This window comes from Ciconia boyciana, chromosome 23 (genome assembly GCF_034638445.1).
Source record: "Ciconia boyciana chromosome 23, ASM3463844v1, whole genome shotgun sequence".
Lineage (NCBI taxonomy): Eukaryota > Metazoa > Chordata > Aves > Ciconiiformes > Ciconiidae > Ciconia > Ciconia boyciana.
Genome location: NC_132956.1, coordinates 1,470,404 through 1,483,522, shown reverse-complemented (window position 1 = coordinate 1,483,522; position 13,119 = coordinate 1,470,404). Strand labels below are relative to the sequence as shown.

Genomic DNA, 13,119 nt, shown 5'->3' with positions numbered 1-13,119 from the left:
GCCCGACCAAGGAACGAAGAGGCAGCTAGCCCTAACTGCCCCGTCACTCTACAACCACCCCTCACATCCAGCTGGTTAGGCAGGCTGGCGGAGGAGCTTGTGCAGTTCAGCCTGTGCTGCTTCTATAAATAGTTCTTGGTTTTGAGCTTTTCATTAGTAATGAAACTTGCATACTTATTTGCAAGTCCTAACTAGAATGTTGTACTTAAAATTGAAAATGCTGTGTGAGCAATGTGAGCAGCAACATAAAAGGCAGGCTTGTCTTCATAGTGGCTTATTCTCTCCACTCCTCAAAATTATACTTGTTCGCATTCTCATTTCTTTAATCCAGCTCTGGCTACGGAACCGGGTTCTTCGGGAGGGAAGTGTGCAATGTGTAGCTTGAAGCTTTTACTCTAGCCACAATGTATTTATAGAAGTGTCCCCAAACCTGAATGGCATGTAAAGTAGTCCAGACAGTGTGAGCATACCACAAACCCCAGAGTACTCTCCAATTCCTTTGCAGATAGCTACGAAGGCAGCAAGTGTCGATGTGGCATTGCCAGTGTTTCTGCCACGCTGCCTGCATGTTGGTGTGACTGTTTCTTATAGCCTTGCTGGCAATGGTACAATCAGCTAGGAGCCAAGCTAACACAACACCAGTGACTCCTAGATAAACTGTCGCTCTTCTGAGCTTATCTTATGATGGTGAAAAAACCAAGTGTAAGTGGCTAAAACAAAATACTCTGAAGAAATGTGCAAACGTTTGGGGGATGCTGCCTTGCCACTTGTCAAGCTGGCAGCGGCTGCCCTCCTGTGGCAGAACATAAACCTTCAGCCACAGATTTGCCAGATGCTGAAGCATTTGTGTGTGTGTGCGTGCTACCACACTAAGTCTTCTAGCAATTGTAAAAGAACAGGATTAATATATCACTAATGACCTGTTCTCCATCTAGGCTTCACCTTCCACCATTATGCTTTTTGCCATGGACTGTTGTGTTTTGGTCACAGGGTGGCAATGCAAGGAACTTAATGTAGTTTTAATACTTGACATTTGAAACTTTTCTTTTTAGCTATGCACAATGGAAACGCTACTTCAAGTTTTGGAAAGAAAAGCTTCCTGAAAACAAGCAGGACTACAGCCTGCCTTGCATTAGTGCTGAAGAATCATAGTACCCTAGCATTAAACAGTAATACATTACACATTTATTTAGGAATGGTTTTAATTTCAGGGCCTGAAATCACAACTTCGCTTTAACTGCGTGAATGATCTCAGCTGACTCTTCAATACTACAGAAGCGGGCCAGTGAAACTTATACCCAGTTACAAATAAAAACTACAATTTATTTAAAAACTGTCTTCCACTTTTTCCAAGACAACTTTTTCACAAACAGCACAAGACCTGTTTCAGTTTTTAGTACGCCATCAGAGGTCCGTAACTTTTTTGGTTGTTTGTTTGAGGGGTACTTTTGAGGAAACTTGTCAGTTTTTATAATCATTTACCTTTTCCTTGTCATACACTGCTCTAGATCAGGAAGTCTGCTCTGTAAACACCTGTATGACATGGGAATTAAAAAAGCAGCAAACAAGGTTTAAAAAGCATATGAGAAAAGTACAGAGCCTGGGAAAGCTTAGTCTGCCTAAAAATTAATTGTAGGCTCTGCATAATTTGGAAAACCTGTGTTTATGCAGGGATAAGACCAGTGAAAGTGGTATAGATTTTAGTGCTGCTATCATGCTAAAGAAACAGGAGTAGCATCCATTTCAATAGTATTTTTTGTTTCATTAGTCAGGACCTGCTTTATTCTGTCTAAGAAATATTAGGTCAGACCAAGCCACATCTAGAGCAGTGGCAATGCATGCAGAGCAATTATTTTTTTTCAGTTAAATATGTACCAGGGAAACAGTTTAGTTTGAAAAGTATGTGGTATATTACAAAAAAAACCTCTAAGGATTATGTGGAGTCTGTTTTGGGGATTATGGGAATGCTTGGTCCCCTCAGTCTCCGGCACAAAAAGTCACTCATCACAAGTGCATAAGAAGTCTCATTTATCACTAAGCAGTCTGTTTATAGGAGCAAGCAAATGACAACTGAAGTCCTTAGTCCAGTTTTTCCCTTACATAAACTTTTGTTCACAGGTCTTATCTTTGAATAAGTTGTCTTCAGCACAGAGGAGATGAAACGTGGTGTCAAACAGCACTAACTGCTAACGTCTCTTGGCTTTCAGCATGCTACAGTAACAGCCCCTTTGAGCTGGCCTCAGCTCCAAGCCAACGTAGAACATGACAGGTCCCGGCATTTCGGCACGTGTCATGCACTACCACGAAGGTGTTTAATTACAGGGCTACAGCTGGGATCCTTACCATACAGCATACAAGACTCCTCACACCAAGCACTGGTGTTCCGATACCCATCAAGGGAGCAGAAGTGCATAAACAGTGCTCACCATAGGATCCACACTAGCAGATAGCGAAGAGCAACCCTCTAAACCACATGCTGCATTCAGGACAACAGTGGAACCCTTCTAGTCTTTAAATGTCTTCCCATTCAGTTGGAAGAATTTATTTACATAGCAAAGAACTTTGCTCAAGGGTGAGGCTCTTGCATCCAACTAACAAGAAGTGGTGTTTTTAACCTCCCCAAAAATGTTTCTACTAGTTCCATGGATGGTTTGGAGAACTGAGGGAGGAACTGAGTCTTTTTGATTTTTTTTTTAATTATACCTAATTCCCTGTCTCTCCAAGTCTCCTCTGTGCCTGAAGTCAATTTTTTTCTGGGTAAAATACTGAAGTCTTATCACAGGTGAAGCCAACTCCTGACGAGAGGGTAAAGCTTGGTTTGTAACTAACTTATGTCTAATTCAAAATTACTACAGGAACCTTCTTAGTCACAAGCTTCAAGGCAGACAACAGACCATACCCACTCCAGTTCACGCACACCTTTGACTTCAGCAGAATCAAAGTAACGCCAGGAAGGGATTTGGACCATGAGTTTATAAAACTATTCCTTTACACAGTTGACTCCAGAAGCTTCACCAGTTGGTATGGGGACAGTGTGATGTAAAACCTGATGATCCCATCCAACTGTAGTGAGCAAGGCATTGTCTGAAGGAGACCACGATAAGCCTTTTACAAAGTCTCGATGAGAACGGTTTCTGAACCTGGAAAACATGAACACCCCATTAGCCATAAAGCATTGTCACTAAGACTTTATGAGCTTGTGCAATTCCTAACTGCTAGTTTGTTAGGATGATGCTCCCCTATTTAAGGAGTATTTTCATCTTCCACTCAGCATATGGATAAATAATTAGCTTAATGAGAAGTCAACAAGACAAACAGCTACAGTAGTGAATACATTCTGTCTAGTACTTACACCTCTGAGAGGTCTGAATCAAGAACAGCTACTGAACAGTCTTCACTGATTGAAGCCAGTAAGGGTGAACTAGAGGACAGAGATGAGACCATGGTTAGAACAATCAAATACAAGAAAGCTTCTTAGGGATAACCTTGTGAAAAGCACATTCCTTGAATTAACGGACACCAAATCTTACAAAAAACTTTTTCATCATCATCATTTGGCAGATTGCCAGCTCGCTAAGTGAGAATATTCTATTAGCATCGGAAAGCAAGTGATCCTTCTTCAAGCAGAGGTGACTGTAATTAGAAAAATCCGCACAGTGAGTGGGTCGATAATTCTGAATACTGCAAAAGTGTTCTCATGGACATTCACACACTTCTTGTCAGAAGTGAGACGTTGTTTGGTTTACTCTATTCTCCACTATCAATCTTCTTAATAAAAAGACCAAAACTAGTACTTCTCATAGGTTTTACTCTAAAAACAAATAAGGTTTTCAAGTGTATGTAGTCACACATTCTATGCCAGTATATCAGACTATACCTATGCGTAGAAAATGCAAACCCCGTGATACTTCGGGCATGCACAGTGGAGCTGAGGGCAGAATCAGGATTCTTTGTGTCTACTAGTGCAACTGTTCCATTTTCATCACCTTTAAGAGAGTAAGGGAGAATGAGGTTATTAGCAAAATTGTCATGTGAAAAGAAAGACCTTGATTTGTCTGGTGAAACCCAAATAATAAGGTCACTTCTTACCCAAAGCAAAGATGTCACTTTTCTGTGGATGCCACATGACTGAGGTAGGGAGGTGATTACAGGCACTGCAAACTGCGAGTAAATAAATTGGAATGAGTGTGAAAAGAGTCAGTACAAAGATATTCCTACACTATCTCAGCACTGCTACTGCACCAAGACAAATATTTAAAAGCTCATTGTACTTCTGCGATAGTGTTAGACTTCCTTAGGTTTTAATAGGCTTTTCTGCCCAAATGGTCAGATCGCTAGATTTAAAGTTAGACATAGCGAAGTCAGGCATAAAGTAATTTATTTCTTCCAACAAAGTCATACACAAGCAGTGACTACATACAGAAACATACCAATTCGAGTAGCTGGTTTGGGGCATCTGGTGTCCCAGAGTAAAGTTCTGCTGTCCTATAAATCCAAAGTGAATGAGAAGGTTTTTACAATTTCTTTGTGGCAGGGGGTAGGCATAAGCTCAGATTCACTGCAGAACTGCTACTGACCCACATTCAAACCCACACCACCTGTTCCTTTGTGTGAAAATGATGCTGCCATTAACTGCAAGTTAGCTCCTTCAGTCATCCCCAGGACAGAGCGGGGAACTCCCACATTTTAATACAAACCTGTAGAAATCAGCTTGGTAAGCTGACTGGCAACTTAACAGACTGGAACATTGAAATAACACAGGTATGCAGCTTCTAACACAATAGGTGGTTTCTCAGTAAGCGCATTTAACTGTAAATAACTAAAATATCGGTTTTATCTGGTAGATTTAGACAGAGAGTGAGCTTTACCTCCGCACAGGACAGGAACACAGTGTCCTTACCAGGACAGGAAGCCACGCATGTCACTGAACCGGAGTGAGCTACCAAAAGCACAAAAGAATAAAGAGCCTCAAAGATTGTATCCAACTTTCCCACACAGTCCCAAGGACCTCTGAAGGCACAGCAGTATAATAAAGAATGGTTTATGCCCAGATACAGGGTTAACTTCTACTCAGCAATAGCCAACTGCTTCCTACCAAACTGATGAGCTGCTAAATCCAACCAGAGCCACTGCAGTCAAGTCCCTGTGACATGCATAAGGTTGAGGAAGCCTCTCCAGACAAGAGGTCAGTTACAAAGGGGCCAGGGGGGAGAGGATCAAACAGAGGACGGCCTCTGCTGTGCCTAGAGATCACAGTACCGCATCTCCAGAGATCGGCATCTCCAGTGAGCTGTTGTTCAAAACAAATACGGGTTAAAAGATCACACGATTGTATGCAAGTTGGAAGCAAGATTTCAGTACAGAAGAAATACTCTAAAATACCCTTAGAGATGCAAGGCAAACTAAGCCTTATAGCATTCATTTTGCGGGGAGAAATGAAGAACAGACAAAGAAATAAGACTGTGCTGGAAACTCCACAGACTGGCAAACATTAGGTCACGGCCCCAAGGGTGGTTTGGCAGATGGGAGACAAGCAGCGATGCTGCAGGACTGAGCTCAGCCTGCAGCAACCGGCGAGGGGCCGGGAGGAGCCGGGGTGGCACTCACCTCTGTAGGAGTGCAGCACCGTCTGCTGGGGCAGGTCCCAGACCTTCACGCTGCGGACAAGAGCGAGCAGTCAGCACCCGGCACCGGCCCCGGCACACGGCAGCCGGGCCGGGGACACTCACCAGAAGTCCCTGCTGCCACTGACAGCCTGGGTGCTGCTGGCCAGGACGGCCACCGTCATCACGATGTCATCGTGCTCGTATTTACAGAACTTGTTGACGATAAGGGTTTCATTCTCGTCCAGCTCCCACAGCTCCACAGCACCTGGAAGAAGCGGGGGGGGGGGGGGCACCCACCTCAGCACGGCGGGGGGGGAGGGCACCCACCTCAGCACGGCGGGGGGCCCCGGGGGGATCCCCGTTGCTTACCGGAGTCGGAGGCCACCAGGATGCCCCTGTCAGCCACCCAGCGCAGGTCGACGACGCCCGCCTCGGTCTGGACGCCGGCGGTGCAGAAGCCCTCGCTGGGGGCGCGGCGGGGGTCGGCGAAGACCCAGAGGGAGCCGGCCCAGCACCGCCCGCTCAGCCCCGAGGCGCCCAGCAGCAGGGCCCCGTCTGCGGCAAAGGCAAGGGGAGAGGCCCGGTGAGCGCCCGCCGCCGCTCCCCGAGGGGCCGGGCAGCCCAGCCCAGCCCGGCCCCCCCACCCCGCTCCCCTCCCCCGGGCCGGCGGCCCGCCCGCGGCCCCGCTACCTGCGCGGTAGTGCGCGCCCTCCAGGTGCCGCTCCATGCAGGCGGGCGCGTTGGGCGGGATGTTCCACTCGGGGCCGGCCGCGGCCGCGGCCTCCCCGCCCGCCGGGGGCGGCGGGGGCTGCTCGGGCGGGGGCTGCTCGGGCGGCGGCTCCTCCATGGCGGCGGCGGGAGCGGGGCCGGCGGCGCCCCCACGTGCTCCCGCGCCGCGCGCGCCGCCGCCGCCGCCTCTCGCGAGAGCGCCCGCCCCGCCCCGCCGCGCGCGTCTCGCGAGAGCTGTTCTGCCGCCATCTTGGTGCGGAGGCGGCCGGCGGTCACCGGGACGAAGGGGGTCGTGCCGCTGCCTGCCCGGTCCCGCCCGCCATGCTCTCCCGCCTCGTCCTCCGCGCCGGTGAGATGGGGAGGGAGCGCCGTTTCCTTGGGGTGGGGGCGGCGGGCGGGCTGTCCTGGCTGAGCTCTGTCCTGACGCGCTCTCTGCCCCTCTTCTCCCCTCAGCCCCGGCCGCGCTGAGGAGCCTGCCGCCTCCCGTCACCGTGGGGTGAGTAGCGCGGGGGGCGGGCGGCCCGGGGGCCTCGGCAGGCAGCGCTGAGGGCTTTGACCGCCGGCTGAGGCCTAGCGGCGCCTCCGGTATGCCGGGCGGCCCGGCCGGCTGCCGTCCCCTCCTGGTGACAGGCTGCCTGGAGAGGCTTGGGAGCGCCTCAGAAGCCTGCCAGTCCTTGTTTTAAAATAACGTTATTCCGGGGTGTTGTCTTTATCCTTCTAATTAACGTTGTGGGCTTATAAAATAGTTACGGTCGGAAGGAACCTCTGGAGGTTACCTAGTCCCACCCACTCCTCAAAGGAGGCGTGTCTAGTGAATGCCTACCTATTTAATTGGGAACGTGTTTGGGTCTCATCTAAGGGTAGGGTGGGGTTTCTTAAGAAGCTTGATGGAAACTTTCTCATTATTTGTAGTGTATTGCACACGACAAGACCATTGCATACAACTCAGCAGCGTTTGGCTCCTTTGCCACCTCTGCCTGAGAAAGGAGGAGAAGTACGTTATGGTTTGATCCCTGAGGAGTTTTTCCAGTTTCTCTACCCTAAAACAGGAGTTACAGGTTAATATATACTTTTTTAAAAAAAAAAAAATGCGTGTTTAGTTATGCTTATTTAGTTCTGTCCGCCACTTCTGGCTGCTGAAAAGGTAAAATATTAGGAAAAATTGTTTTTTCCATATGCAGAAGGAGGTTGTGAAGAATGAGCCAGTGCGGTGCTTCCTGGCTCTAAAGCTAGGCACCTGTGCTTTAAATAAAGTCTAGAAGAATGTCATGAGCTTGATCTTGCAGGAAGATTTATTTGCCTGCTGACCTTCAAAACCTTTAAAGAGAGATTTTAGCCTGTTTCTGAATAAGCAGAAGCAGCAGGTCCCATGCAAGGTGCAAATTGCTTCCACTTCTGGTGAGCGCCCTCATGGTACCCTTCCCCTCGGTGGTATTGGTTTCTACCTTTTGTCAGGGTAAAAAAGAACACTTCTTGATCTTCTTGTAAGCCTTAAACTAGGTGCCGCTTAGGTGTTTGACTTTAGTGCGCCTCTTTATGCTTTGTACAAATAATGCTGCTTTATTTTTTCTTTAGGGCCTTACATGTTGGGAACCGGACTCCTGCTTTACTTTCTCTCTAAGGAAATCTATGTAATTAACCACGAGACAGTTGCAGCTGCCTGCATATTATCAGTCATCATTTATGGCATTAAAAAATATGGGTCTGATGTAGCAGCTTTTGCTGACAAACTTAATGAGGTAACAAAAGAAACCATACTCTAACTTTGTGGTAGTTAATAACTATTGTAAGTTATCTGCTTAAATATTCAAAAGAATCCTGTGTCTAGGCTGTCATAAAAATCTGAGTCTAATATCTTCAGAATGTTGCTTAAATAAGGTATGTTTTAGATCTTATGTTGGTATTGTTACATAAGTCTTCAAAAATAAAACATCTCATACCAGCACGAATGATATTTTTAAAGTGTGATCGATTGTGAGCCCTAATTCTTCTGTCTTGCCATCCTTTAACCTCAACCCTGGCACAGTCCAATTTATGCAGACGTATCTCAAATCTTAATGCAGAATTTCAGAAGTTAATTACAGATCGCTTGTTTTCCTTGCATCTTACTTTCATTATGAAGCATATTTTTTCTTTATTCTTTCAGGAGAAAGTTGCTAAAGCTTTAGCTGTGAAAAATGAGGCTATTAAAGATCTTGAGACTGCCGTTGAACAGGAGAAGAAGGAGCAATGGCGGGTTGAAGGCTGCAGTTACCTCTTTGATGCTAAGCGGGTACGCAGTTCCAGCTCCGCTGTTCACTTCCACTGCCGTCTCCGCTACATAATCTGTGTGTCTTTTAAATTGCTTACAAGTAACAAGCCACTTACCCTCTGTGTGTTGCAGACAGGGCCAGTTCCACCACCTGATCCAATGACTTTTGCTATAGAACATGTTCTGCTGCTGTTTCGTATTCTTGCCAAATATTAACCCTTTGATTTCATCTTCTGTGTCTAGAATAATATTGCAATGTTGCTGGAAACTAATTATCGAGAAAGGTTACTGACAGTGTACAATGAAGTAAAGAAAAGGCTGGACTATCAAGTGGCTATGCAGAATTTAAAGCGTCAGAAAGAACAAGATCACATGATTCAGTGGGTGGAAAAAAACGTTGTTCAGAGCATCACGCCTCAACAGGTAGTTGCTTTTTTTAATCTGCTTTACATTTGAGTCTAGACAAATATTTCCTGTCCAGGGATTGTGGCTTAAGCCAGAAGATGTTGGGTCACCTTTGGGTGGCTTCCAAACATGGCTGCAATGCATTCCTGCTGCTGAGTAAGAGCTAACAAGCCCTGTTACTAGGTACCAGACACTTGTGTTGCTGGTGATTTAAGCTAGAATCATGTGTGGTGTTTGTTGCAGCATAGAGCTAAGCTTGCAATAAGATGTATAGCTAACATGTTGGGGAACTCACTTGTGAAATTCTCTGTGTAAGACCATGGCAGCTTAAGATCTGCAGATGGGCTCTACATGTCCTTTCTTTTAAGGAATGAAGCCGAGAACAAAAAAAGAAAACATGTTCCTAGCACTGCATGTAGATACTTTAATGCAGGTCACTGTTTGGATTTGGATCTGACTTCACGAGCTATAATGATATCCCTTTTAATCTGTAACTCATTTTATGGGTCTAAGAAGGAGTATGTAAAATGCATTAGCATGCATATCTTGCTTGTTTAAATGTCTCTCATAAAGTCTTTCTTCTGAAAGCTGTTTTCCTTTCTTTTGCAGCAGAAGGATAGTATTGCCAAGTGCATTTTAGACCTGAAGGCGTTATCGAAGAGTGCACAGGCAGCAGTGTAACCACGTCTGATTCCACTGACATGTCTCATTACTTACTGTTGGAAACTGTATGATTCTAAAGTACCATTAAACAAACAAACAAACCACTCTGCTGTCTTTCAGTAGCAGTAGCAATAGTAATTTTCTTTCTGTGTTTGAAGTAGCTAGATCGGTCACATAAACCACAGCAGTTAGTTTATAGTGGGGGATTATTTGCGACCACAGCGTGTACGATTCTGTTTGGTTCCTTCTTTGGTCACAAACACTTCCAGAGATAAGGTAGAGAACTTCACAGTGAAAAATTCTGGTGCTAGTACAGTGATCAGTTTTTGTTTTAGAATTCTGTGTGATAATGACCTATAGGTACCTACTGTAATTATAAACATGTTCTAAAATCAAAATGAGGGCTAGTGGCTCCCATTCACCTAGTCCAATACAGAGGTACTCTGAATGAACATCCTCTGAAAAAAACACTTTGAAAAAAACTGAAAAAACCTCTGAACTGAAAAAAACACTTTCATAGCAAAGCTTCAAAGAGTGACAAAAGGGTCTTTCTGCTCTGTAGAAAAGAGGATGTAGCTGTCAGGAAATGTATTAACTGCTGCTGGAGAACTTGGCTTCAACTGAACTCGCCAGCATTAAGTTTAAAGCGGTGAACTGGATAAGTTTATTCTAGAGGGTGGGGTTTTTCTGGATTTTCATAGAAAAAAGCAAGCATTTTTCTATTCTAATTTCCTTGTTACATAAAAAAGTTTTATGTGTATTATGACAATACACAGCATAAGCCATTTAATTTTCTTTTTAGAGGAAACTCTTTCCCTGAAGGATTTTGTTGCATCTCAAATGTCCCAGCTGAGCAAAGCACTTACCTATGTGTAATCTCATCCTTTCTGGGTTGGGAAGTAATTTATTTAGTACATAAGTAGGCAGAGTAGGGTGTGCTTACATGCCTCTCTTCTATGGATTGGCACTGCAGTAGGGAAGTGCTTATTTTTAGTGGAGTTAGTAAAATAGCACAGTTTTCTACACTTTTCAATACAATAGTTCGGCAAAAAAAAGTACGAGGTGAGAACCTTACTTAAGGTAACTTAGGCTGAAGCAGACTTACTTTTTTTTAAATCAACAGTTCCTGAGAATGCAGGTGTTTTTCATAGTTTCCTGGGGTTTTTTGGTTGTGTTTTTGTGTTGGGTTTTGTTTTTTTTTTTTTTTTTTCATAAAAAAGTGAAGTTGCTCAACTTCCACATTTGTGTAACCCCACATCTCAATGACACTTGGGCTCTAACTAGTTTGACAAAGGTTCTTTCAACAAAGCAAGCAGTTGAACTGCTGTGCTAACGCTTCAGGAGTTTTCTACCAGCAGGTGGGCAGCAGTTCTGTGGTGGGAGGTAAGATGGAGCTGTATTACTTCTGTTACCGCGAACACAATGCGCTTTTAGACTTGGGGTAGGAAACTGGGGGGTCTTAACCGTTTGACTCTTCTGGAATGTGGGCAACAATGGGCATGCAGTAGAAAAAGATGACAGCAGCAGAGAACAGGATGTTTACTTTCATGTTGTTATCAGCAATGTTTTCATGTTATTCACACTGTGTGGTTTGCAAGCCGTGTAGTAAGAAATACCAGGGTAGGAATTTTGTAGCAGGCTGGTATTTCCCTGTCTTTAAGATTCCACCCCCAAATTTGAGAAGGAAGTTATTATTCATGCTTTGGTGGAAAAAGTCAATGTAACTTGAGATTAACCTAAAGGGGCATTTTTTTTCAAAGCTGCTTCTGATTATGAGAATGTTCATGAAGTTCACTCAGTTCTAGCTGCTGCAAAAATAATACTGTGTGTGCTTTTTTAGTTATTAAATATACGCCATCCTTCTGAAAGAAGGCAGCGTGTTCATCAAAGTATAGCAAACATGCATGCACGTGCACAGGAACAAGATGTTGGGAAGTAGGATTCATGTTGAGTAATTGCTGGGTTTGCTGCTGTGGCTTTGTGCCGGTTTGTATAAGATGTCTGAAACGTTGATAAGAACTAAAGTCTGTGAGTTAGTAGAGGGTGATAGGTTTGTTTTGCTCTAGAGTGTGTGTATGTAAATAAATATAACTTTTTTTCCCCCCTCCCCTCCTTTTAGCTTCTCTTATGTTCATTAGTGTTTGGAGAGAATGGGAGGTGGTTCCTCAAAAACAAATACAGGTATTTTCTTTAAGGAATTTTCTTAGATGCAGTGTTTTTGACTAAGTTGATACTGTCCTGACTCAGAATGGGCTGCTGTGGGGGTAGCTTAGCAAGAGATGTATGCGTTTGGGGAAGAACTGCATGACTGCCAAAGGCTGCTGTGGGACAGTAATAACATGAATAAATTTTTCTGTCTGGTGCTTCCACTTTCAGCCCTCTGACGGAGAAATGTTATACTTGCAATATGAATAAATTTTTCTGTCTGGTGCTTCCACTGTCAGCCCTCTGGTGGAGAAATGTTATACTTGCAATAATACTTATGCATGCCGAATAGGCTCATGCCTCTATGGAGTTCTTGTTGCTTGTAATATTACTGGAGAAACTAACACATTTTAAAAACAGGTTTGTTTTCTTTTGTTTTCTATTCACTTCTAGTTACACCAGAACCCATTGCCACTACTGTCACTGTACATACCACTGTATATACCTCTACGGCTGACTTAAAAGATTCACAAGTCAGATGCTGGATTGATAAGTAAATGCTCCACCTCTATTTCCTGACTTCACAGAGTTCCCTGAGACTGCAGACTCCTCCTGTTAAGAGAGGAGCTATATGTAATACATTTCATGTCTTGGGGTTTTAAAAGGTTGCTTAGAATTCCCTAGTCTGTGCACTAGATATTTAATTCATAGTGATGCTTAATGTAGATACACACCTTTTAATCTCATGGGGCTTGGGATAGATGATGTATTACATTTCATAAAGTTTGGTGAATGAGAACTACTGATTCTCCAACACTTCTGTTAAAACTGGGGATTCTGACAGTATTTTCTGTGTATCAACAGCCATGAAATACTCTACATATCGCTAGCCTTTATCTCTGGCATCCTGTCAACAGTTCTGGTTTTGGCAATCATGTACCTCTTCAAAAAAAGTAAGTGGCACAGTGGAGGTAGTAACGGCAGCATGAGGATCCAGACGTGGTGGCAGAGAAGTGCTTAACATCTTGCGCTGCACATCTTAACATGGATGGTGCTAAGTTTCTGTGCTCTTCGGGCTGCATCTTAGAGCACTAGGGTTTCAGAGTAGCTTCTGTAGAAGTTACTTTGGAAGAGGCTCAAATTATGTCTTCCTTGAATAATTAATGTATTGAACAGGTCATTCCTGGCAGTAACTCTGCACGAATCATCCCAGGGGCTGTTTTCACAGAAGAATTAACTTTAGCACTGATGAGTTGTGGTGGGTTTTGTTGGTTGTGTTTGTTTTGGTTTGTTTTTTTTCATCCTAACACTGGCCACACA

General features: G+C 44.5%; 2 protein-coding genes across 2 annotated transcripts; one reads left to right on the top strand and one right to left on the bottom strand.

The window, feature by feature from the left end:
- Positions 1–1,186: 1,186 nt before the first annotated feature.
- Positions 1,187–6,521, bottom strand: WDR77 (WD repeat domain 77). Its single transcript, XM_072844546.1, has 10 exons — positions 6,297–6,521; positions 5,976–6,161; positions 5,730–5,871; positions 5,608–5,657; positions 4,869–4,939; positions 4,431–4,485; positions 4,090–4,161; positions 3,878–3,986; positions 3,353–3,421; positions 1,187–3,140 (listed from the first exon to the last, which is right to left on the bottom strand). The coding sequence occupies exons 1-10, from the start codon at positions 6,451–6,453 to the stop codon at positions 2,981–2,983; spliced, it is 1,071 nt and encodes a 356-aa protein (XP_072700647.1). The 5' UTR covers positions 6,454–6,521; the 3' UTR covers positions 1,187–2,980.
- Positions 6,522–6,531: 10 nt separating this feature from the next.
- On the top strand, positions 6,532–9,758 carry ATP5PB (ATP synthase peripheral stalk-membrane subunit b). The gene is made up of 7 exons (XM_072844547.1): positions 6,532–6,684; positions 6,789–6,831; positions 7,248–7,393; positions 7,911–8,074; positions 8,482–8,607; positions 8,830–9,009; positions 9,601–9,758. Exons 1-7 carry the CDS (start codon positions 6,657–6,659, stop codon positions 9,670–9,672), a joined length of 759 nt encoding a protein of 252 aa, XP_072700648.1. The 5' UTR covers positions 6,532–6,656; the 3' UTR covers positions 9,673–9,758.
- The last annotated feature ends 3,361 nt before the right edge of the window (positions 9,759–13,119 follow it).